At 37.2% G+C, this 27,523-nt stretch overlaps 1 protein-coding gene across 2 annotated transcripts in view; it reads right to left on the bottom strand.

Annotated features, from left to right (window-relative positions):
* The window catches only part of LOC150089701 (uncharacterized), a 394,377-nt gene that overhangs the window by 126,060 nt on the left and 240,794 nt on the right, over positions 1–27,523 (bottom strand). For both annotated transcript variants that reach the window (XM_090389604.1, XM_090389605.1), the window contains 3 exons: positions 19,946–20,074; positions 9,054–9,311; positions 493–621 (listed from right to left, as the gene is read on the bottom strand). In XM_090389604.1, coding sequence (XP_090245730.1) covers positions 493–621; positions 9,054–9,311; positions 19,946–20,074 — 516 coding nt within the window. The remainder of the gene's footprint in view (positions 1–492; positions 622–9,053; positions 9,312–19,945; positions 20,075–27,523) is intronic.

Below are 27,523 nucleotides of genomic sequence, written 5' to 3'. Positions count from 1 at the left end.
ACTTACAAGATATTAAAGAAATTAAGCAAAAGCAAAAGTTATTCTACTGGATTTTTTTACTCAAACCTCTAATCCTTTGGAATATAAAGTCACTGATACAGCAATATGTCATATGTTAAAAAATACAAGTTTGGGATTATGACGCCTTTGTAAGAAAATAACCAGTTCTACCTTCCTGCAAGAGGTCATATGTAATGGGCCAATAGCAAGGGAGGAACATGCGCAGCGGCAATAAGACCAATGTCTAATATATTGCACTAAAACCGTTTGATATGCCCTGTGCTTTTATTGACATATGACATATTGCAGTATCAATGAAGATAATCCATGAGATGATAAAAGCATCTAAGATACATCTGCTCTCTGTAACTGCAAATTCTTATATATAACCAATTTATACAAATGGCTTTATTCACAGCTGATTATTCATATAAGTCTGTTTCATACATATTCTTTAAAGTAATACTGGATTCTTATATATTAAAAACTTACTACGTTCACATAAGTCCCCATGCCAGCCAGGAAGGCAATGGCAGCCTCCATTAATAGGATCACATACAGCACCATTTTTACAGTGGCACTTTTGTGTGCAGTTGGGGCCAAATGTACCACTAGGACAAGCTGAAAAAGAAAAGAAAAAAAAAATTACATTATACAATAAAATAATCAACTATTAAAAAATATAGTATATTTACAAAGATATGAATGTTTAAATTCATACAGTCTGTTAATCACCTCAATTTATAGCATGCCAAGAGGTGTTGTATACAAATAAAAAATCATATTTAAAGAGATTAAGTTTTGTTATTTCAACCTTGGTCATCAAAATTATATATTTTTAAGATACTATCCAGGTTGAAGTGTTTGGACTTTCATAATTCTCCAATGTCTTTAACTCTTTCTAATTGTACCTTCACAGTCCAGGCCTATGGCAAGGTTTAGGAGTTATAAATTCTTTAGGATTTGTGTTTCACCAAGACCTTGTGGTTTCTAATGAGCTGCGATCCAAGTGAATGGCCGACCAGGCTAGCCACGTGGGTAAAGTGCTTGCCTGGCAACCCAAAGGTCGCGGGTTCGAATCCCGCCTCGGGCTTGGATCAGAGTACTGAAAAAACCTTGGGAGGTGCATTATGGCCACAGAAGCCGATGAACCAACAACTAACTAAAAAAAAAAAAAAAAAAAAAAAAAAAAAAAAAAAGATCCAAGTGAATGAATTAATTATATTTTATTTATATTTTAGTTTACTGGATTTTTGTTATCAGATTTTTCAAAAATTTTGGTGTCATTAGAAATGCAAGTTACAAAGGAGATGAGAAAGTTTCAGTAAGTATATATATTCTCCTTCATGTATATACTTTATTTGTTAATGTAGTTTAAAAATAGAAACAGTGGCCACCAAAAAGTTTATCAATATTTTAATTGTTTCCCTGTTTAATATATTTGGTTTCGCCTAATACTTGCCAATGCTGAATTTGTTGATATTGATATTTAGTTAAGATCATACTGAAACAGAATTGGAGAGAGAGAGAGAGAGAGAGAGAGAGAGAGAGAGAGAGAGAGAGAGAGAGAGTGTGTGTGTGTGTGTGTGCGCGCGCGCACGTGTGTGTATGCATGCGTGCGTGCGCACAGTGGAAAAAGTGATAAAAAAAGTCCCAAAAATTAGACCATGTTTCATGGTCTGAAGGTAATAATGTCTTTATCTTTAGCCATGACTAGAGACAGTATGATGAAAACATCCATGTGGTCTTCTAAAGAAGTAGCTTGTTAATTGTGTGACCATTTCAGATCATAAATCAGCAATGCAACTAAAAAGGCTGATTACTGAATTAAACACAGAGTTGGCTGTAATTCCAGGAAGCCTTCACTAATTGCAGTCCCTGGAAATTTCAATTAATGAATTCTTTGTGAGGAGTGGGCCAAACAGATGGAGGTAACAAATTATTATTTTACACAATTAGGATAAATGAAGCAACTAACCATTTAACAGAAAACCAAATGGGTGCAAATTTAGTTTGTTTGTTTGTTATTTGATTTTTAGGAGCATTAGCAACTAAGGCCATATTGCTCTGGGAAATGAGGTGGTCATTCCCTGACCTTTCTGCATCCTCCGTATTTGGTGATGACGGGCTCGAACCCTGGTGTAATCAAGAAGCTGCAAATTTAGTGGGAGTCAGTTAAGCACAAAACAGTTGCCATATCTTTCAAGAAATGCAGAATTGATAATGACTTTGATGGCCCTGGAGATGGGCACTCTTTGAAGAAAGTGAAAGTCCAGACCTTTCTTCCTAAAGTTCAAAGCATTAGTAATGATGAATGTGACAGTAACAACAACATGCTTTTGGTGTTATATGATGAGTAAAAATTTCATTTTGCATTAATATTTTGTTTAGCAAGAACTTGTGAATATATGTATACAGGGTGTCTCAAAAATATTGGTACAAACGTTTAGGGGAGGTAGGTAACATCTAAAGGAATGTGAATCGCATAGGAACCCATAACCGGAAACGTCACGGGAAAGTAGTAGCAGAGGCACAAGAAGCAGAAATGACACAAGACAGTAATTAGTGGCAAACATTTATATGACATAATATTAACAATGGAGTACGAGATGGATGCATTTCATGATGTTACAACAGATACTCGAAAGTTCCACCATGAGACGCGATGCATGCGTGACACCAACGCAGCATGGATTGGCGGACACAGTCGAACACACCTGGAGTTTCTTTGACAGTAGCAGCAGCACAGACGAGTCTCGCCATGAGATCCATTTCCGTCTCCACAGGCAATTCATACATGATAGATTTCAGGGCCCCCACAGAAAGAAATCAAGGCTCAATAAATCAGGTGAGCGTGGGGGCCAGGCAACGGGTCCGCCACGGCTAATCCATCGACACCCAAAATGCCTGTTCAAATGGTCACAAACACACCTTCCATAATGGGCAGGCGCCCCGTCATGTTGAAACCAAATGTTGCATCTCACATTTGCTGGAACATCGTCAAGTAACCCTGGTAGAACTTGTTCAAGAAAGATCCGATATTTAGTGGAGTTCATGTGGAATGGTAACAGGTATGTGCCGACTAAGCAGTCACCGACCATACCTGCCCACACATTTATTGCAAAGTGATGTTGTGTCGCATGGGGGCGCACACCGTGTGAGTTGTTGTGAGCCCACACATGAGCATTGTGCTGATTGAATAAGCCTTCCCGAGTGAAAAACATATCCTGGAAAATTCAAGTCTTGAACACTTTCTTGGAGAAACCGTCTACTGACTTACGGTGACATTTCGGGTTATGGATTCCTATGCGATTCACATTCCTTTAGATGTTACCTATCTCCCCTAAACGTTTGTACCAATATTTTTGAGACACCCTGTATATTTTTAAATACGCAATAAAATATTTTTTCCTTCAAAAACATGAGTGTGCCATGAGGCACACTCATGTCTGGTGCATCTTATTGTCCTGAAAATATGGGAATAGAAATTCATATATTTTTTAAGGTTGCATAATCACTCTTCATAAAGTAGAAGATAGGTTCAACCATCAAAATTATTAAATCCTATTACTGTCCAACTGCAAGAAAGAGACTCATCAGTTCTTGATATAAAAACTAAACAATGGCAGTCTATCAGGATGTCTTTCAATGCAATAACTTTCATACACTCATCATGAGGAGCATGAGTTTGCTATTGGTTTATAGTAAAGTCTGCATGCAAACCTAGCAAACCAATGGTAAACTCCCTTGCTGTATGTGTAAGCCTTATTTAGTTTAAGCCTTATTAGTTTAAGCCTTATTAGGTTTACATGTACATTAGAGCATTTATTCTCAAACTTTCACACTTGTGGACTAGTAAAATTCCAATGAAAGTTTGGGGATCACCATCGCACTAAAGGCGATCCACTCTAGCACAGTGGATCCCAATTGCCATTGCTGAACATATTTGCCTTAAACTACTATATTCCTTTTTCTGACACTTATTGCGATTGTGTTTATGATCTCACTGAACTTGTATGCAAATATTGCTTATGAAGACTTCAGAAAGTTTATCCTTTCAACATGTTGTGAAGGATATATGTAAATCTTGAAGAAGGTTACATCTGTACTGAAGAATTCTACTACTATTAGCAGTAGTAGCAAACAATGCAAGAAAGCAAGGTTATAAGCATAAGCCAAAAAAAACAAAACAAAACCAAATGGAAGTTTGTTCTGACAATCGAATACCTGCCTGGCTGAAGCGAAACATCAGCACATCAATTCTGCAACCATCTTCCTTAATTTGAAATTATGTCCTCTCACCTGTGTAATATGAGCAAGAAAGAGAAGGATTCTATCAGCATTGAGCATACTCAATCCATTCAGAGCCTTAAACACTTCAATCAGATCTCCTCTCAGGTGCCTAGTTTCCATGTGCTGCAATTTGCAGAAATGAGGCCTTTCTTGGTAAGAATGCAAGAAAGGTAACATACAGTATATGGAAAAATGCATTATATATTAAGTAAAAATAATTTCCACTTCTGCAATAAACTGTACACAGTACATATTTTGGAAGGAGAAATAACTACTCTTTTTGTCCATACACAGTTATGCAACTAGGATGTTTGGTGCAGGGGCTCATATCTGGTGAATATGGGCTTGGCACACCCAGGGTCCTGAGCTGGATATCATCATTCTTCTTTTTTCTTTCCTTTCTTGGTGATTCCCTTCTACAGTGTGTTCGGAAAGTCGCTGTGTACTTTTCTAATCATATTTTGTTTATATTTCAGATTTTGATCTCAATATGGTTTTAACAACTGAAGAACGTGTATGGCTTGTTGAACACGTATTCTGAGAAGGTGGTAGAGACACAGATGTGGTGTGACAACGATTTGCTGACAAATTCCCAGATACACCTGTTCCACATCGTAATACAGTTCGTAACCTTGTCGATAAGTTTCGGGAAACAGGAGCAGTGGATGATGTCAAACGCTGTGGAAGGCCAGAAAAACTATCGGAGGAGAAACTGTTGGATATTTCTGACAGTATGGAACTTTATGAGCAGGTCTTGGAACTGCTCATAAAGCCGTCAGAAAGAAATTAAAGCTCTTCCCATACAAAATAATGGTGGTACATGAACTGAAAGCAACTGATCATGAAAAACGAATACGCTATTGCAGATGGTTTAACCGATTTATCGAAGAGAATACAGCTAATGTGTTGGATGTGATCTTTTTCACCGACGAAGCATGGTTCCATCTCTCGGGTTATGTTAATTTGCAAAATTCAAGATTGTGGTCATCCGATAATCCTCACACTTTGCACGAAACACCCCTACATGATTTCAAGGTTGCTGTGTGGATTGCGATTTCCAGACATCGAATTGTTCGCCCTATTTTCTTTATGAATACAATAAACAGCGAGCGCTATTGTTTGGAGATTCTTCACACCTTCATCGGTCAGATGACAAGTGATGAAATCAATTACTCATGGTTTCAACAGGATGGTGCTACTGCCCACACATCTCACAGATCTATGCAGTTATTAAAGGAATGTTCTGGAGACCACATTATTTCGACAGACATGTGGCCCCCATGCTCACCAGATCTAAATCCACCAGACTTATCTACGGAGAGCAGCAAAATCTGCAATGTATCAAGCTTGTCCACACGTGCTGGATGACTTGGAAGCAGCGATAACAGCATTCATTCAGTCTATTTCAAGCGAGCAACTGACAGCGGTGTTTAGAAACAAAATAAGAAGGATCCAAGCCTGTATTGATGCTAAGGGTTTGGTTTGGTTTGGTTTGGTTTTTAATGGCGCATTGGCGATGCTAAGGGGGGATCACTTTCAACATTGTTTATAATTGTCATTCACATTTACCTCCTGTATTCTATATTGAAACACGTCTGTTAATAAATATATAAGTGCACAGTGACTTTCCGAACACCCTGTATTTCTAACTCTCTCTCTCTCTCTCTCTCTCTGGGTAACTCAGAAATTTTTTTTTTTTTTTTTTTTTCGGCTGGTGTAGCAAAAGCCTCAGGCTTTCTTGCACCATATAGCTAATGATAATAATAAAAATAACAAGTCTTTGCCTTTCATTAACCCTTAATTACTATCATGGGTGAAAACTCAGCCAAGGGAAATTTCATCTGTTTATAATTTTGTGGCAACACTGCTTAACTAAGTCATACATTGATGAGCCAAAACATTATGATCAGCAAGTCATTATGCAAATCAAAGCAACTGCAGGTGAACTACGCACGTGTGCGGGTCAGGACACGGTATAAAAAGCACTTGGTACTGAGCTCCATTAATCAGTGTTACTCTTGTTCTTCAGATGGGAAAGGCAGCGGACTTAAGTGAGTTTGACAAAGGCCAAATTGTAATGGCCAGACAATGAATCAGTGTATATCTGAAACGGCATGGCTGGTGGGATGCTCACGATCAGCCATGGTTAGTACCTACTGAAAGTGGTCCGAGGAGGGGAACCCACGAACCGCTGGCGAGGTGTTGGACGACCACGGCTCATCGATGCTCGAGGTGAGCGAAGGCTCTCCCGGATGGTACATAGCAACAGAAGGGTGACTGTGGCATAACTTGCCGGTAACTGGAATGCTGATGATGGAAGTAATGTGTTACAACACACAATACATCGAACAGTGCTGAAAACGGGGCTGTGTAGCTGCAGGCTGCTCTGAGTGCCCATGCTAACCACGGTTCACCGGTGATAGCGCCTACAATGAGCACACGAGCATTGAAACTGGACCTTGCAGGATTGGAAGAAGGTCATCTGCTCTGATGAATCATGTTTCCTGTTGCACCATGTGGATGGCCAGGTACGTGTGAATTGTTTACCTGGGGAAGTGATGGTGCCTGAATGCACCGTGGGACAAAAACAAGCTGGTGGCAGCAGTGTCATGCTTTGGGCGATGTTCTGTTGGGATACCCTGGGTCCAGTCATCCATGTGATGGGTACTCTAACATCTACATCCTACCTAAACATCATTGCTGACCAGGTACACCCTTTCATGGCAACGGTCTTCCCCTCAGGCGGTTACATCTTTCAGCAGGATAATGAGCCATGCCACATTGCCCGGATTGTTCAAGACTGGTTCGTGAAACATGAGAGAGACTTTGAGGTATTGTTCTGGCCTCCAAATTCCCCAGACATCAATCCCATCAAGCATCTGTGGTTTGTGTTGGAACAACAACTTCAATCTGTGGCGTCTCAACCATGGACCTTACAGGAGTTAAAAGATCTGCTCGTTACGTATTGGTACCAGATACCACAAGACACATTTAGAAATCTTGTAGTGTCCATGCATCGCTGGGTATGAGCTGTTTTGGCTGCACGTGGAGGACCAACATCATATTAGGTAGGTGGTCATAATGTTTTGGCTCATCGGTGTATGTCAGCTATTCATATTTGTTGTTATTACTAATCCAATTGTGTGCTTGTTTTTCCTGATAAAGGTCTGTAACATTGAGTATTGTTAATATTTGGGTAAAAATTCACCCATGATAGTATTAGTGTTAGTATATCTATTACATTGTTGGGATTTTTACATGTAGTGTTCTGATTTTTACATTGCATCTTTCTTCTAATTGCACTATGACGACAACTTATATTTACAAAGGTCATGTAACAAGTGAAGAGGAGTTATGAAAGTTAGTGACCGACTTCAAAAGAAGTTTGGATCAAATTGCATTGGACTCTGAAGGTTCAGAAAGTGAAAATTTTTGTGTAATTAACAAAGTAGAGAATGATTTGCAAGAATGTGATGTAGATGGAGAAAATGATGACATTCCCACAGTGGACGTAACAATGTTTCTGTTCCTGAAAAAAATCCTGTTCCTGAAGAAGTAAGATCATCAGATGGAGATTCTGCTCCAACTGTGCTTGCACCTAAATGTAAGAAAACTGGTAACATTAAGTAAAGGAAGCTGAGTGAAAAATAAAGGTGGTTATTTCTGGATTATGATATTCGTGATCAGCATATATCATAAGTAAGGGTAAAAAAAAAAATAAAAAATGGTCTAGTGAATTTTCTGCCAAACATAAAACTCCAGTCAAAAATATCCACCATATTATTTCCAGTCCGATAGATCAAGCAAAGAAAGTCAAAAGTGAATTAGAAGTGGCTAATCTCATTGTCTTTCTCTGCACCCATTCCAACAGATTCACATCCTCCTAAAATGAGGTCTTCAGACCATATGCAGCATTCCAGATGTAGCCTAACCTTATGTAACGAGATAATCACCTCCTTATCCCTGCTGGCAATATTCCTGTATATCATTGACAAAACCTCCATGAGCTGTCCTGGCAGCCTGTCTGAACTGCTTAGAGAACTTCACATCTGACTGCACAATTATTCCCAAATCTTTTTCATTTTCCACTACCCCTCATTCATTCATTCTTTCATTTTCCACTGAGTGTAATACTATCACACAGTTGGTACGTTAATCTGGGATTACTGCTACTCATGTGCAGTATCTGCATTTGTCAATGTTAAACTTCAGTTGTCATTGCTTAGCCTATCTGTTTAGTTTTTCCTAGTTCTTTTATTACTGTCATTAAGCATACTGCTAACTAACTTTTGCACCAACTGTAAGCTTAGACATTAAACCTGATAATCCTCCATTAGTATCATTTATAAATATATAAAGCAATAATGAGCTTAGCACTGAACCCTGGGAGGACTCCATTAATAAAATTAGTCCACAAAGAGGACTGATATTATTAGGGAGGAATCTCCTCCCTCACCTTAAACTAATGTTATTAGTTTAAGGTAAGGGAGGAAATTTTCCCCACAAAAATTCCAGAACAAAACAAGGCATACAAGTAAGGCAAAATATTCTTTTCCATGTTAGGCAAGAGGAAGGGAGGATTCTCATAAGCAACATCCTAAATTCAATATTATTCTCCCCACTGCCTTCTCAGTTACTACAGCAAGACTCCAACTAGCTAAAATAGATAAAATCAGAGAGAATGTAGTGTATAATATAATACAATGGTAGTATATTATTCATTTTTATTTGATAAACAATAATAGAAATTTAATCATTACCTTTTTTACAACCTCGTCCAGATGATCCAGGCGGACAATAACAAGCTCCAGTAATGTGATGACAAGATACACCATGACCACAGTCACAGTTATTTTGGCAATCAATCCCATGAAATCCTTCTGGACAGGCTCTTTCACAAAATGTTCCTCTCCATCCAGGACCACAAATGCATGCTCCACTGATGTGATCGCATTTGCCTCCATTTTCACAAGCACAAAGCTGTTGGCATTTAAGACCATACTTCCCTGGTGAACAGGCTATATAAGGAAATAAATTTTTGGTAATACATTACTGATTTATAACAGTTTAAGATTCTAAAAAATATACATATAATTAATAAACATTCAAAATAGTCTTCAATCATAATTTTCCATTTCAATGTTTCAATTAAAAGGCACCATGATTAATCTCACTTATTTTTAGGTTGAGACTGTTTGTTGTCTGTATATGATATTATTTACTTTTCAGCTATTTTTGCATATTTGGGGTGAAACTACTGAATGTGATACTAAAACTGAACTAACTTAAATCGTTTAGATTTTATGATTTCTAAATTTAAGTTTTGCCTAATCAATTGTGTTTTTTTTCCCAATGGGAAGTTGTTCCCATTCCTCGGTTTAATCTAAATCAGCGTATTTCTGAAACTAAAAACAACATTTGAAAAAAAAAAAAAAAAAGCACAAAATAACCACATCATTTGTATATAAAGTAACATTTACTCATCACTGTGCACATTTTACTGTGTACAAGGATGTTTGTGTTTCATCTGTTCATGCTACAACTGCTGTTATTATTATTATTATTATTTTTTTGTTCTAATAAAACTGGTTTATGTTCATTTCAAAAGTGTGACAATGATGTTTGTCATTGAGAATGGGGAATAACTTTCCCTCAAGGGAAATTAATTTAGAAATTGTAAAATCTAAAGAGTAATGCTTAGTCTGATTTTAACATCAAATTCAAAAATGTCACCCCCAAATATGACAAACAATGTTGAGAACACAAATAGCATAAACCTAAAATAAAAGTGAGATAAACCCTGTGCCTATTAATTGAAACACCTGTTGTATGTATAAATATATACTAGAGATTGGTTATACAAATTTAATCCCCGGGGACTCACATCTGGTGAGTATGGGCTTGGCACACCCAGGGTCTTCTTGAGCTGGATATCATCATTCTTCTCTTTCTTGGTGATTCCTTTCTACTTCTCTCTCTCTCTCTCTCTCTCTCTCTCAGGGTAACTTGGGAATTTTTTTTTGGCTGGTGCAGCATAAGCCTCAGGCTTCCTTGCACCATGTGGCTAATAATAATAATCCTCCCCTGCACTTAAACATGCAGTATTATATAGCATTTTGTTTTGTATAAGTGCGGCTCACAATTATTTTTACAAATCAATAAATATGTTCACTGCTGATACCCGTATTTATATATATATATAAAATATTAACAGAAAAAAAAAAAGATCCAATAACAAAAATTAGGCAAATGAGAGGTATAGTGACTGTGAAACTATAAAATTTAAATGGAAATGCAAAGACTGAAAAAATCAAAAAAGACCTAAAGAAATAAATTTTTATATATATACACATGCCATCCACAAATGCACTACCAAATACATTGAGTAACCCTAAATACACACTCCAAAATTTATTTTCTAGGTTTCTACTCCCTCTACTCCCAGTAATGTTATCAGATACATACCTTCATACTTAATTTTTTTTTTTTCTGAATCACAGCATAAAGGAATTTGCTCAGTAGATTATGAATGAAATCAGTTCTGTCTGGCCAGATGCAAACACTTCATAAAATTCCTACCACAAGCATTAATTTGACATAACTACAAAATTCAAAATGTAAAGCAGGAAGAAAGTTAAAAAACCTTTTGTTTTTTGGATTCATCAGGTGTTAAGCACAAATTTTATATCAAAGTTTATAAAGAATAGTGTTTAATCTCATATATTTTTAAAATTTATTTCCAATTATATTACAAATATTTCCAATTTTTTTTTCCAATTAGAAATTTCCAATTTCCAATATTTCTAATATAAAATATCTTCAAATATGGAATTAATATACATAAACAAAATAATAGTCAATGTTGCATAATATGGGATCACATAAGACAGATCTCGCTGTTACTAATAGCAAAACAGTGATATTTATTTATTAGTTGTTCCTTTCAAATTGAGTGGTCTAGTGACAGGTCCTGCTGTTACTATTGATAAAATTTGATTTATTATTTGCTTTTCTTTTCAGACTGAGTCTTTTTAAAAGGGCCAGCCTTATTTAATAATAGTTGGTCCTATCCTGTTTGCATCAGTGTGTAATATCAATGTAATACCAGAATAACTGACATGTCTTTCTTATGGGTGGTGGTTGTTGTTGTTATTTAGTTTTTAGGAGCATTAGCAACTAAGGCCATATTGCTCCAGGGATATGCGGTGGTCATTCCCTGACCTTTCCGCATTCTCCGTTTTTGGTGGTCACGGGCTCGAACCCCAACCTAATCAAGAAGCATGTGTTACGCACTGCTGCTCCTGCCCACCTGGCTATGGAGGCGCCTCTTATGGGTGGAGTGTGATAGATGAAACAACAGTATAGCAGCTAGCAGTTGCAGATTTGACGTGATGACACAGCTGTGCGCAACTGAAGTCGTAACAAAAAAATAAAATAGAATATTACAACTTAGAGAAAGAAAAAAGAAAAGAATAAAATTCTATGAATATCATACAGTATTTTTTATTTTTTTTTGTTTTTTCAATCTACATTAATAGAGACTAAATTACATTTGGCATTCCATTATACGTGTTAACTGATATAATTCTGTACAATAATTTTACATCCAAAAAGAATTACTTGAAAAGCAAGCAAAAAAAAAAAAAAAAGCCTTAACCCCACAAAAATAATAACAAAAAAGTATTCTTTTAGATTCTAGGATATCACCGATTTATAATGTAAAGGGAAGGCATAAAGGAAAAAGATAATACAGTTTTTCTTCCTCACCTTGGTGCTATAAATATTTATTGCATCATTCATTAAACCTTTCCCTTTCCAGAAGTTGACAGCTGTAACAACAGTTGTTTCATTAAATTGAATTAGATGCTTATTTATGAAAGTGGAATAAAATGTGCACTACATCAATTTCACTACTGCTTTGCAACTTGCAATCAGTGCTAATAATGAAAAGTGTAATTTCAAAGCCCATACTCACCAGATGTGAGCCCCTGGGGGGCTCACATCTGGTGAGTATGGGCTTGGCAAACCCAGACTCCTGAGCTGGATATAATCATTCTTCTGTTTCTTGGTGATTCCTCTCTATTTCTGACTCTTTCTCTCTCTTTCAGGGTAACTCAAGAATTTTTTAGGCTGATGCAGCATAAGCCTCAAGCTTCCTTGCACCATATGGTTAATAACTGTGCAGGCAGATATGAAGTTTTCTGAGCAGTGCAGACGGTCTGCAAGAGTAGCTCATGGTGTCTTGTCATACAGGAATTTTCGAGCAGGGATAAGGAGGTGATTATCCCCTTGTATAAGGAAATGGTCAGGCCATACCTTGAGTACTATATACAGGTCTGGAGGCCTTATTTTAAGAAGGATGTAGAGTTGTTGGAACGAGTACAAAGGGTTGCTCTTACGAAGAAAGGCTTAAGTTTTGCAAATTACAGTGTCTGGAGACTAGGCACCTGCAAGGTGATCTGATTGAGGTGTATAAAGCCTTGAATGGTTTGAGCATGCTCAATGCTGATTCTTCCTCTTGCTCAGAATAATCACCTGAGAGGGCATAAATTCAAATTGAGAAAAGACAGATGTAGGATAGATTTGCAGAAGTTTGCCTTTAGCGAGCGGGTATTTGGTTGGTGGAACAGACTTCCATCCTTTGTTGTGGAAGTTGACAGCCTAAATAAATTTAAGGCTGAGCTTGATAGGTATTTGGAACGAACGAAGGGGTGAAATGGGAGCATTTTTTTTTTTTTTTTTTTTTTTGGCCGATGCTGCATAAGCTTTCTTGCATCATATGCCTCTACTAATGCTAATAATAATAATAATAAAAATAGGTAGCTGGGTGGTTTTGAGGCTGCCTGAAAAGAAGCAAAGCAATATCTTCTCTCTCACCGTCATTTTAAGTATAATTTACAGCAATATAATTATTTTAGGTCTAAGAGGTATAATACTTGGCCATTTCGGGGAACTTGTTTATTCAAATACCATTTTCAGGGAACTACCATATCTCCATTTCTTTTAAATATGATTAAAAGCTAAGTTGAATTTCAGTGGGAAAGTGCTGCTATTTTCCTATTTTTATTTCTCTTCCAAATAAAAATGTCTGAATCCAGCAATGATTCAAAGGGTTTCCCAAACATGGGATTCCTTATAAATGGGTTATTAATGGTAGTAGTCGCATGTGATGCAAGAAAGAAAGTGTATGAGCTTATGCAGCATCAGCCACAAAAAAAAAAAAAAATTCACACCATTCCGTCCAAATGCCTGTCCAGTTCCTCCTTAAATTTATTTAACCTATCAACTTTCACAACGACAGATGGAAGTTTGTTCCAGCAATTAACCACCCACTGGCTAAAGGAAAATTTCCGCACATCTATTCTACATCTGTAGTTTCTTAATTTGAATTTATGCCCCCTTAGGTTCGTAATCTGAACAAGTGAAAGGATCCCATCAGAATTCAGCGTGCTGAACTCATTCAAGGCCTTATACACCTCAATCAGATCACGGAAGCTGCAACTATTATTATTATTATTATTAGCCATATGGTGCAAGGAAGCCTGAGGTTTAAGCTGCGCCAGGCAAAAAAAAATAAAAATTCTGAATTACCCTGTGTGTGTGTGTGTGTGTGTGTGTGTGTGTGTGTGTGTGTGTGTGTGTGTGTGTGTGTGTGTGTGTGTGTGTGAGAGAGAGAGAGAGAGAGAGAGAGAGAGAGAGAGAGAGAGAGAGAGAGAGAGAGTGAGTGAGTGAGTGAGTGAGAGGTAGAAGGGAAGCATCAAGAAAGAGAAGAATAATGATATCCAGCTCAGGACCCTGGGTATGCCAAGCCCATACTCACCAGATGTGAGCCCCTAGGGGTAACTATCTCAATAATAAACACTTTAAAAATATACAGAACAAATAAACTGACCAGACCTCACTAAGTGAGATAGATTTGGCTCATGCTGAAAGGTTCCATAATATCCAGTTACACCTAGACATGATGCACAAAATTCTTATATAATCTCCAGCAATATCAGTCTCAGGTATTTGGAGCCCCAGCATACAAACAGATGTGATGTAGTCAAGGAAGCGTGTGTGTGGTGGTGGGGGGGGGGATACTGTAGTACAAGCATTTTTTTTTTTTTTTTTTTAAATAATCAGGAAGGAGTCCATAAAAGTTTAGTGCTGCTAAGGCTGCTACCCTCAGCTGGCCATTATTCTGGACTTGCCTTTACCTACAGTGAAGTAAGAATTATAGCTACCACTGAATTTAACTCCTCCAGACTTCTTCCTGTTAGAGACTACTAAGGAGAAAGAAAATACCTATTAAAAGTGTTAAAAAATAAGCCTTGAGACAGGCCCATAAAGGCTAAATAAACCTTTATGGGCATGAAGAACAAAAGATCATACGGCAGTTTTGGTGATATGATAGGAGATGCTATTTTGCTACTGTTATTAATAGTTATATAACAATGGTAGCTTGCTGTTGTTATTAATATATATATAACAATGGTAGCTTGCTATTGTTATTAATATTTATATAGCAATGGTAGCATCTAAGGCTGTGTTGCACTGGATGCATGCTTTGTCTGTACAAGTGTGTGTTCACAGACTAATTTGCACGTTGTGCTGGCTGAAAATCTGGAATCTACAGATTTTAACTACAGTCCTATGTGAAGAGGCCTTTAAGGATTAGTATTAGTGTTAGTAAGTGGCAAATGATGCAAGAGAATAAGCAAATACAAGAAAATTTAGCAAAAAAAACCTCCACTTCCATTACCACTATTTGAATTGATGGCTGGAACAACGTTGGATGTGACTATTTTGGCAGTCTTTTTTTTGTGGAATAACATTGGTTGTGACTTGCTGAATCAAAATGTGTAAAGTTTTAGTTCTCAAACTCACCGGTAGATAGTGATAAATCGGTTTAAAGAGCGCATGTCTCGATTTCAGGTTGTGGAGCAACGTTGGATGTGTAACAGTGAGCCAGAGGTTACAATTCATTTTGGTTTCAGGTCTGTCAAGTTTGTTGCTAAAATGCAGGTATCTAATAGTGATTTAGACAGTATTAACAATCGTAAACGGGTGTTGAACATTGCAGAGTGGAAAGACAAAAAGCGTAAATGTTTGAAAGACAGTGGTAAAAGTTACGTGAATCGGCGTACGGGAAAAGTTGTTCCAGATAAAAAGCCATCGTCCAGTCTTCGAGGTTGTTTACCAAAGTGAAAGAAGTCAGGGTGCAGTGACCTCACCCTTCCATGGGTCCTTGATTTATTCCGACAGTTTCACGAGGTAAGTTACAATGAACAAACCCTTTTGCTGCTCAAGTTAATTACCTTATGAGAGCCAAAAAGAAGACATCCAAATAAAACAGATTCGACTTCAACACGATTGGCTGGTTTTGATTATAGTCTCAATGGGAAGCCTGTTTGCCAGAAGACATTTTGCAACGCATTTACTATTTCCCTGAGACGAGTACAGATATTACAACAAAAAATGAAAGACGGGGAGGTCGCACCGAAAGATAAAAGGGGATTGCATTTCGGCCATCCACATGCTGTTGATGCAGCTGTAAACTCAAATATCAGAGAGCATATTGCTTCTTTCCCAACTGAAGTTAGTCACTACAGTAGAAATGCTTCATCGAAACTTTTTTTGAGCCCTGACTTAAACTTAACTAAAATGTATCGCCTATTTCAAGAAAAGTACCCTGACAGTCCTGCAAATTCCACAAAGTACAGAAAAATTTTCAAAAGAGAGTTCAATTTGCGATTTGGTGCACCGCGGTCAGATACTTGCAAACAGTGCGATAAAAAACTGTGCCCGCCTGATCCTAGCTCACAACGAAGAAGAGCGGAATAAGATTGAACAAGAAAGTCTTATTCATCACAAGAAGGCTGACCAAGCATATAAAACCCTTGCCAATGATTCAAAAAATGCGAATTTCGTCACACTTTGCATTGACTTACAAAAGATTTTATTTACGCCCATGTTAACGCACTCTGATATTTACTATCAGCGCCAATATTCGACGTACAACTTGTGCATCCACAATATGACAGAAAATCAGGCTAACATGCTCTTATGGCATGAAAGCTTAGCCAAGCGTGGATCTAAAGAAATTGGATCGTGCATATTAAAATATGTGACCTCATCATACGAGCCTCTACCCATTGGCCAAGAAAGAAAACTGATTGTGTGGTCTGACCGCTGCACAGGTCAGAATAACAACTGGAACATCATTAAGTTGTACCGGTACTTGATATCATTATGTTACTTCACTGAGATACATCAAAAATTTTTAATCACGGGGCACAGTTTTTTGCCCTGTGACAGGGACTTTGCACTTATTGAGCGTGCTAAAAAAAAAGGCCAAACCTCTTGTCCCTTCAGACTGGAAGTCAGTCATTGCAAATGCCAAGATAAACAGACCTTTCATGATCACTGAAATTGAGCCAGGCCGACTTCAAAGATCTCAACTATATTGCCCCCAAGAAAAATCAAGACAGAAATGAAGATCTCTCAGTACGTGTGGTTGAAGATGACTGCAGATGACCCAGTTACTCTCAACTTAAGAGAGAGACACAACACTTTGAGGCCATGGCACCATGACCCTGTTTTCCCAGCGAAACCGAAGGTGATTAAGTACTGTGAACTACCACTATTATACTCAGCCCCTCTTCCAATCTCAAAAGCGAAAAAGAAAGATCTTATGGACATGACAAAATACCTAATGGACCCTACACACCGCGAGTTTTATGAAAATATTCCAAGTGCATGAGAATATCCGATTTTAATGTTTGGATCTGATGTGTGTGCTATTTCTGATTTTTAATTTTAATTTTTTAAATTTCATTTCACTTGATTCGATGTTTTTTTATCGAATTCTAATGTAAGTGTTCAATGTAATTGTGGACAATATTAAACTTTCCTCTGTGTTTTTATTAAAAATTTCAAAAAAAAAAAAAATTCTATTTCTTTTTTTTCCCTTTGTTGGAAAACGTTTATTACAATGGAACAACATTGGATGTGAGATTTCCTTGACAACTATGTAGCTTTTATTGTGTTCCCATTAAATTGGCTCTCCTGTAAAATTTGCAATTTGTAACATCCAACGTTGTTCCAGCCACCAATACATTTGTTTAGTTCTTCCTTGAATTTATTAAAACTACCCACTTTTATAACACCAATGGAATTTTGTTCCAACAATAAACTACCTGCTGGCTGAAGGCATCAGGTAGTTCATTGTTGGGCTTCCACACATCTATCCTTTGTTAATTTGAATTTATGCTCCATTGTATGTGTAGTCTCAGCAAGAGGAAGAATGTCATCAGCACTGAGCTTAATCCATTCGGAGCCTTAAACACCTAAATCAGATCTCCTCACAGGTTCCTAGCCTCCAGACATTGCAATTTGCAGATATGAAGCCATTCTTGGTGAGAACACCCATTTGTTCCCCTCATCAATCTCACTGCCCTTCTCTGCACCCATTCCAACAGATTCATGTCCTTCCTAAAATGAGGCCTCCAGAACTGTATGCAGCAATCAAGATGTGGCTTAACCACTGCCTTATACATTGGGATAATCACCTCTTTATCCCTACTGGCAAAATTCCTATATATCATTGTCAAAAACCCCATGAGCTGTCCTTGCACCCTGTCTGCACAGCTCAGAGAACTTCACATCTGACTGCACAATTTTCTCCAGATCTTTTACATTTTCCATTACCCTGGGTGTAGTACTACTATACAGTTGGTACATTAATCTTTGGTATTGCTACCCGTGTGCTGTACCTACATTTGTCAATGTTAAATACCAGGTAGTAGATGACTCTCATCGACCAGTGCAATACCACCACTTTGCTTATTGGAGGCTTGAAGTGGTGAAACCCATGTTTAGTCTCTAGAGCAAAGTTTCCGGCATCCCCCCCATACTTCTCTTTCAACCCATGCACGGTACTAAGTACTATAGGTTTTGATACCTTTCGTGTTTGGGGTTTCTATTAGAAAAAAAAAAAAAAAAAAACCTTAAATTGTCATTTCTTAGCTCTTGTTGCAGTAGCATACCTACTTTCATTAACCACAATGCTAAATTTTGTATCATCTGCAAACTTAGACATTTAGCCTTATAATCCTTCAACAATATCATTGATAAATATAGAAAGCAACAATGGGCCTAGCACTGAACCCCGGAGGACTCCACTAATAACATTTGTCCAAGAACAACAGTGTCTACTGATAAGAGAGTTCTTATCAACAGTGCCCATTGATAAGAACTCTCTATATTCTTCCACTCAACCATCCTTTTACTCATAGCAGTAACTTGCCCTTACTGCACTACTTCAATTTGCACAGCAGTCTTTTATGTGCAACAGTATGAAAAGCTTTTCTGAAATCTAAGTATATGATGTCAAAATTATTTTTTGCATCCAGTTTCTTTTGTTACTTCTCCATAGCATCCAAATAGATTGGTCAGACAAGACCATCCCTTAAAAAATATATGCTGTGACTGCAGTATAACTGTATTACTGTCTAGATCAGGGGTGGGCAACATCCGGCCCGTGGGCCACATCCGGCCCGCGACGATGTTGAATCCGGCCCCCTCGGTAAATGCATAAATATAGAAAATCCATACCTGATTACACTCGCCGTAAACTTTCGGCTTAATTCGGTTCAATCGGGAATTGCGGCCAGTACAACAGTAACCAAGTGATTCTATGCAGCGTCAAAGAGTTATTTCCTAATTATTATTGTAGCATCGATTGAACGAAGTTCCTTTGGGTTTGACTTCTTATTGAAAAAAATAATATTGGTGCGAGATATTTTATGCCTTTTCTAATTATTACAATTTTTAATTTAATATAATTTATAGCCCATAAAATGAGCCAATTAAAAAAAAAAAGAAAAATTGATGCCGAATGCCGCATTTTCAATGATAATTGGACATTCAGATATTTTTTTTAAAAATACATTAATAATTTGGTAATTCAAGTAATATAACATTTTTTAGGTTCTGATTTTTTTTATTAAATCGTTCAATCTATTCCGGCCCGCATCATGATGCGAAAATTTCATTCGGCCTGCTGACGAAAAAAGTTGCCCACCCCTTGTCTAGATGGTCCTATATTACTCCTTTATCCAGTGACACCATTATTTTTCCTGAAACAGAAGTCAAGCTCACAGGTCTATAATTGCTTCTGTTGCCCTTTGATCCCACCATCCCCTTTGTGAACTGAAAATACATTAGCATGTCTCCAGTCCATAAGGACCTCTCCTGAATTCAAAGATGCTCTTATAATTCCTGCAGTCAACAAATGAATTCAAATCCAGACCTCTCCAAATAAGAGGCAACTAGTGGTAAAACCAATATATAGTCATAGATGATATGGAAGATGTCTTCAACTTCTTTTATAAATCAGATCTATTTCACATAGCGAAAGATATGTTCAGTGTATTTTCTATATATTTCCCTGAATTTTTTGAATAGATATTTAACATGTTACAGAAACATTGCAGATATTTTATGGTTTCTCATTCTACACTGCATCCTTTTTAACACTTCTTTTAGATAGTTTTTGTCCTCATTGGCCATTTTGATTGCTGGAATTTTATATATTATATTTTCGTAAATTTATATTATACTTTCATTTGAAAATATATGTATAAAATTGTAAATTATTCTAACTTACGTTCATCACAACCAGGTCCTTTCCATCCAGGAGCACAGATACATGCTCCAGTAATGCGATCACAGTCTCCTCCATTTTGGCACTTACAGTGCTGTTGACAGTTTCGTCCATAGCTTCCAGGGCTACAAGCTAAAACAATTAAAAACATACAGAATTAGGCCTAAACTATTCATGAACATGTTAGTAAATTTATAAAGCAATAAAAATTAAATACTTGATTTCACTTTATGTTAAAAATGAAAAATAAAACTATGTTTTATATAGCAACTTAAACAATACAATCAAAAGATATTTAAATATTTGTAACTTTGAAATCATGCATAATTGCTGTCAAATTTGCTATTTTTGATTGTGGCGAATTTTATCATTTTTCCTTTCATAAAATAGCAGATGAAACTTGTATTTGTCTTGTGCTTTTGATTTAGCCAATTATTACACACAATTTTCACTGAATCAATCACAAAAAAAAAAAGAGAAAAACAAAAAAGAAGAGTCTGCATGGATCAATGGATGAACAGAGTGAGACACACTGTACATAACTTCTGTTGCTTAGAAAATGCACATGTTGCTTTTCTGTTTATTGCACTATTGTCATTAACAACATATATCACATTGAAACCTATATGTTGAAGTCCAGCATCTGTTTTTAACATAAAATGAAAAATATTGCCAGATGTTGTTTTCATGGAAGGATCACAATTACATATTTAAAATAGGACAGAAGACCTGACACTTGATGCAGACCTTTCACCATAAAAAGACATATGCAATACTATAACTTTTATAATCAAAAAGGAGTTTAATGAAGATTTCATTCATCAATGAGTGTGATATATTGATAAAATGGTTCAAGTAAGATGTATTTTGTTGTATATGACAAGAAGTTTCTTTTCAGTTATTCACTGTGGATAAGATGTGATTATATGATGAGAAATCTAATTAAATAACATGAAGTCTCTTTACAGTTGTTTGAATTGTGACTTTTACAATATTAGAATTAGCATTAGCAAAGGCACATGATGCAAGAAAGCAAGCTTATATAGCATCGGGCAAAAAAAAAACCCCTTATTTCACCCATCCAGTTGCTATAAATGTTTGTCAAGTTCTGCCTTGAATCTATTTAAGCTATCAACTTCTACAATGACAGATGTAAGTTTGTTCCACCAATCAACCACCCGCTGGCTAAAGGCAAACTTCTGCACATCTACCCTACGACCGTCTTTGCTCAATTTGAATTTATGCCCTCTCAGGCAATTATTCTGAGCAAGAGGAAGAATACAATCGGCATCAAACCATTCAAGGCTTTATACACCTCAATCAGATCACCTCACAGGTGCCTAGTCTGCATACACTGTAATTTGCAAAACTTAACTGTACTTGTTCCAACAGCTCTACATCCTTCTTAAAATGAGGCCTCCAGACCTGTATACAGTACTCAAGGTGTGGCCTGACCATTGCCTTATACAAGGGGATAATCACCTCCTTATCTATGCTAGGAAAATTCCTGTATATCATTGACAAGACACCATGAGCTACTCTTGCAGACCGTCTGCGCTGCTCAGAAAACTTCGTATCTGCCTGCACAATAACCCCCCTGGTCCTTTTCTTTCTCTACCACTGTCAGTGTGGTACCACAGAGTTGATATGTTACTCTAGGATTACTGCTTTCCATATGTAGTACTTTACATTTGTCAATGTTAAACTTCATTTACCACCTCTCAGCCCATCTGCTCAACTTTTCTAGATCCTGTTGCAGCAGTGTACTGTCATTAGTGTCATTAACAACCCTGCCAACCTTCGTATCGTCTGCAAACTTGGACATTAAGCCTGATATACCATCATCAATATCATTTATAAATACAGAAAACAACAATGGACCCAACACTGAACCCTGAGGGACTCTACTAATAACATTAGCCCATGAAGAGCAGTTTCCATTGATTACCACTCTGTCTTCTCCCACTCAGCCATCCCTTTATTCATAGCAGCAATTTGCCTCCAATGCCACACTGCTCCAATTTGTGCATCAGTCTTCCATGTGCAACAGTATCAAAGGCTTTTCTAAGATCCAAATATATGATATCAAAGTTATTCTTTGCATCCAGTTCCTTTGTGACTACATCACAGTATCCAATCAAATTAGTCAGACAAGACTTCCCCTTAACAAACCCATGCTGTGTCCGAGCTACAACTGAAGTCTTGTCTATATGATCCTGCAATGCTTCTTTAACAAGTGCCTCCATTAATTTCTCTGGAACAGAAGTTAAACTAACAGGTCTGTAATTACCTGTGTCTCCCTTTGATCCTCCTTTGTGGATTGGGGTCACATTTGCACATCTCCAGTCCGTGGGGTACCTCTCCCGAGTCCAGGGAAGCTCTCATAATTATGGCTAAGGGTTTGCTTACTTCCTTTGCTGCCTTCTTTAATATAACTGGATAGATTTCATCCACCCTGGGACCTTTCTTGTGTTTATCTTCAACAATTTATCTTCCACTTTACTCTCAGTTATTACAAGATTATCTAGCTTACTGCCAGAGTTGAATATACCTCTTGCATTCCCCTCCCTGAATAACTGGTCATGTATGAATGTCGATGCAAAATATTCATTTAGTTTGTTAGTTACCTGAGCAGGATCACCAACAGTTGAACCATCGATATCAAGTGGACCAATCTGCTTCATCCCCTTCCTTGTAGAGTTTACATAAGTAAAGAACTCTTTGCTGTTTTTCTTTGCATCCTTTGCCAAAGATTTCTCGTAATCTTCCTTCGCCTGCATAACCTCCTTTGTAACTTGGTTACAGACCAGCTTATATCTATCATAGGCTTCTGTGTCACATGTTAATTTATATGTATCCCATGCATTTTTCTTCTCTGTCACATGTCTAATTAGTTCATCTGACATCCATTTAGACCTAAATCTTGAACAATATTTCTTTGTTGGTATGAAAAACCAAGTAGCTTCCAAGATTAATTCTTTGAATGCTTCCCATTTCGAATTTGCTGTTGGTAACATCATCAGTTGGTTCCACCGTATAGAATTTAAATATTGTCTCAGACCACAGTAGTCACCTTTACGAAAGCAAAAATCCTTCCCTTTACCCTTGATAGTAGTTACCTCTTTGAGTAAATCTCACTTCAGCACACTGTGATCACTGCCACCTAGTGGTTCCTTTATCTGCAGATTCTTGATGCATAAAGAATCACTACTGTTAATCAGATCAAGAGTATTACTCCCTCTAGTTGTTTCCCAAACATGCTGCTGTAGAAAACAATCATCCAATAAATCCACAAAAGCCTTGCTAGTGTGTCAGTGACCAACCCACAAATTCCAGTCAATATCCAGGAAATAAAAATCCCCCATTATAAGACACTCTGATTTACTGGCCCACTCCATTTCTCTGCACAATTTCTCATTATACTCATCAGATTCATTAGGCCTATAACACACTCCTACTCTCATTTTTCCTTTCCCAGTGCTTATGTCACACGAAACAGACTCAAATAGCATTATCTACCAACATCAATTGGATGCACTTCCTTAGATTTTATGTGTTTCTTAACTAACAGCATAACCCCTCCTCCCTTTCTGTCCTGTCTATCCTTTCTGTACATATTGTACTCACCAAATTCCAGTTCTGCACCGTTTATGTCTGTGTGACACCATGTCTCTGATATCCCAACAATATCTGCCTTTGATGTCTTGACTAGCACTTCACGCTCATTGAATTTATTAACTATACTCCTAGCATTGGTGTACATGCAAGTATACATGCACCTGTTTCTACTCTTAGTTACCTTAACACAGCCCATGTATTTACTTGTTCCACGACTCCCAGCAGTCCTGGAAATTCCCATTGCCTTGCTTTCCAGGCTGCTTCTGAATTGCATTTCAATAGAAGTAGTGCAAGAATCACTTTTACCTCTGCCAGCGTCTACTGTTAATCTATAAGTCCATGTATCCCCCAAGCTAGCAGTTTTCCGACACTCCTAACTCTGCCTCAATAGCATCAGCAAATATTCTTGCACCCTTTCTATTTAAGTGTATCCCATCCCTGTAGAAGCTGTCTCTCCTGTTAGCAAGCACAGACCAGGCTGAGAAAAATTCTACCCCTTGAGCTCTGCACAATCTCTCCAGGGCCGAATTGATCGACAAGGCTCTCATCATATACTCCCTCCTATCGTGTCTGGGCAGAATTGCAGACACTTTCAAATTCAATCCTAACTCACGGCTTTTTTTCAGCATTGACTTGTACTTGTTAAGTAATTCTGCCGGTTTCCTACTCTTAATATCATATGCATATTCTTCAAAGTACTGCAGTTTTGAAAGTTTCACTTACCTCAAGTTACTCAATTTTTGCTATGGTAAGTTATATTTTCTTCAGAATAAGAAAGACTTTGCTAGGTTTTTATGTAGTTCAATTCTTGCAAATTCAGCTATTGCAATCTTGCCTTATTAGATTTCAATATTAGTTTTTCAGACCTTTGTAACCATAGTTTCTTCTTACTTTAAAATAGTTGCTATTGAATCATCATACTGAGACAAGTTAATAATATTGGCCAAATGTTTACTATTTTGAACTAACAGTCAGTTAGCCCAGCATTGGCCCACAATTATATACTTGTTTGACAATAGTATGGGGTACCACAACAAATTAAAGTGTAAATTAATTGTTTAGTAATAAATCTGAAGGAAGAGAGGGCTTGAACTGTTATCAAAACAAGTGTATACTCTGAATTTTGTCATAAACATGGCTATATTATCCCAACCCTATAGAAGCAATTTCTTCTGTGAACACTAGAGACCATGCTGAGAAAAATTTTACCCTATGAGCCATGCACAATCTCTCCAGGGCTGAAATTGATTGACAAGACTCTTATCATGCACTCCTTCTTATCATGTCTGGGCAGAATTGCAGACACTTTCAAACTTAATTCTAACTCTAATGACAGTTTCTTAATTTAACTCATGACTTTTTCTCAACATTGCCCTGTACTTGCCAATTAAATCCTCAGATCTCCTACTCTTAACATCTTTAGTGCCAATGTGTATAACATCATCATCTCTTGTTCCCTTAAAAGATATCCGCTCTACAACATTATCAGTGGTAATCAACAGATGCTGCTATTTGTGGACTAATTTTTTTTTTTTTTTTTTTTTTTGGTAGTTGTTGGCGCATAGGCTTCTGTGGCCATAATGCACCTCCCAAGGTTTTTGCAGTACTTTGATCCAAGCCCGAGACGGGAATCGAACCTGCGACCTTTGGGTTGCCAGGCAGGCACTTTACCCACCTGGCTAGCCCGATCGGCTTTGTGGACTAATATTATTAGTGGAGTCCCCCAGGGTTCGGTGTTGGGCCCAGTGTTGTTTTGTATATTTAACAATGATATTGATGAAGGTATAGCAGGCTTAATGTCAAGTTTTCAGATGATATAAAGGTTGTTAGGGTTGTTAATGACAGTGCGCTACTGCAAAAGGATCTAGAAAATTTGGACAGAAGGGCTGAGAAGTGGCAACTGAAGTTTAACATTGACAAATGCCAAGTACTGAATATGGGTAGAATTAACCGCAGAGAAATGTACCAAATGTGTGGTACTACACTTAGGGTGGTAGAAAATAAAAAAGACCTGGGAGTAATTGTGCAGTCAGACATGAAATTTTCTGAGCAATGCAGACAGGCTGCCGCAGCAAGTCATGGGGTATTGTCAATGATATACAGGGATTTTGCTAGTAGGGAAAAGGAAGTGATTATCCCTTTGTATAAGGCAATGGTCAGGCCACGCCTTGAGTACTGCATACAGGTCTAGAAGCCTCATTTCAGGAAGGATGTAGAGTTGCTTGAGTGAGTACAGAGAAGGGGAACAAGATTGGTGAGGGAAACAAAAGGGTGGTCTTGAGAAGAAAGGCTTAAGTTTTGCAAATTGCAGCATCTGGAGACTAGGCACCTGCGAGGTGATCTGATTGAGGTGTATACGGCCTTGAATGGGTTGAGCGGCTCAATTCTGATGGGATTCTTCCTCTTGCTCAGATTATGAACCTGAGGGGGCATAAATTCAAATTGAGGAAAGACAGTTATAAAATAGATGTGTGGAAATTTTCCTTTAGCCAGCAAGTAGTTGATTGCTGGAACAAACTTCCATCTGGTATTGTGTAAGTTGATAGCTTAAATAAATTCAAGGAGGAACTGGACAAATGTTTAGAGGGAATGGATGTTTGAATTTTATTATTTTTTTTTTGGCTGATGCTACATAAGCTTTGCTTTCTTGCATCACATGCCTTGATTACTATTACTATTAACTTTTGCCTGTGGTAGATATACCCTGATCCTATTCACATATATCCTTTTTGAACAAAATATTTCCCATTTCCCTGATAATAGAGTCACTGACAGTAGCTACCACATGTGCATTCTGCTTAGGGGTTATTTATTAAGAACTATTATTATGTACAAACCAAGTTCTTAAAAGGAATTTTATATATTAAAACAATTAACAATCTTCTAGATTATTAATAAAGAAAACATTTCTTAGAAACATGAGTCTGAAAGTGTCAACTTTCCAAGGAAAACCTTAAAATTTTTCTAGTCAAATAAGAAGTCAATTACAGGTAGTTCCCAACTTTATGAGTTAATTCGTTCCTAGTGCACGTTTGTAAAGCGAGAATTTATGTCCCACAGACATAATGTTAAAAACCGGGATTACGTTCTCCGTAATGAAATTTGACCATAGTAATGTTAAATAAAGGTCAAGAAAACAATAGTTTATGCTTAAACAATGATTTATTTATCCAAAGAAATGAAAACATAGCCTTTAAAATCAAGAAAATTATAATAATAAAGAAATTATTTATGTCATAGAAATGTTAAAGATTATTTATTCTTCATCATCATCGACTAAATGCACACTCGTTGACAGTTCAACATTCATTGTTGGCTCAGCACTTGTTGTTGGTTTATTGGAAGCACAAGGAATCGTCATCTTTGGAAATGCTTCAAAGAGTCATTTGTTTCCAAGACAGTCTTCTCTTTTATTTATAAATTTCACAATAGCATGCATAAGCATTTTTTAAATCTGTAGCAGCTTTTCAAGTGTGTTTGAAATTTGAATCTTGTGACTTGAAAATCTCAATTACTTTTTCTGTGTTGAAAAGCTTTGTCAAGCCCCTTGAGAGTGAAGGAATGAACAGGAGTTGCAGCTGTTAAATCTTCTTCCTCAGTGTCTTTATATTTTGCCATTTCAAGGTCTTCATTTGAGCTTTCCATTGTGTGCTTGAAGCAGATCAGTGACCTGAGTTGTAGAAACCTCAAGCTGCAATTGGTTAGCAATATTAATGACTGCTTCTGTTTCATTTTGTATCATCTCTGCTGGTTCTTAAAATCCTTCAAAATTATCAATAAATTGAGGACAGTTTATTCTAAACACCCTTCATGTTCTTCTCTGTAATTTTTTCCTAGGCTTGTTCAGAGGTGGACTGGGTCAAAAATTCTTACCGGGGAAAACTTGTAGCGGCCTCATACTAGTATTTATGGCCAAAATCACACTGGCCTCCATCAGCTTCCAGCCCACTGGGGTTTCCCCAG

The sequence above is a fragment of the Mastigoproctus giganteus genome, chromosome 2, assembly GCF_048544385.1.
Source record: "Mastigoproctus giganteus isolate SK-2022 chromosome 2, ASM4854438v1, whole genome shotgun sequence".
NCBI classification, from domain to species: domain Eukaryota; kingdom Metazoa; phylum Arthropoda; class Arachnida; order Uropygi; family Thelyphonidae; genus Mastigoproctus; species Mastigoproctus giganteus.
Note: the sequence above shows the minus strand (reverse complement) of the source record. Positions and strands in the feature narration are given on the sequence as shown.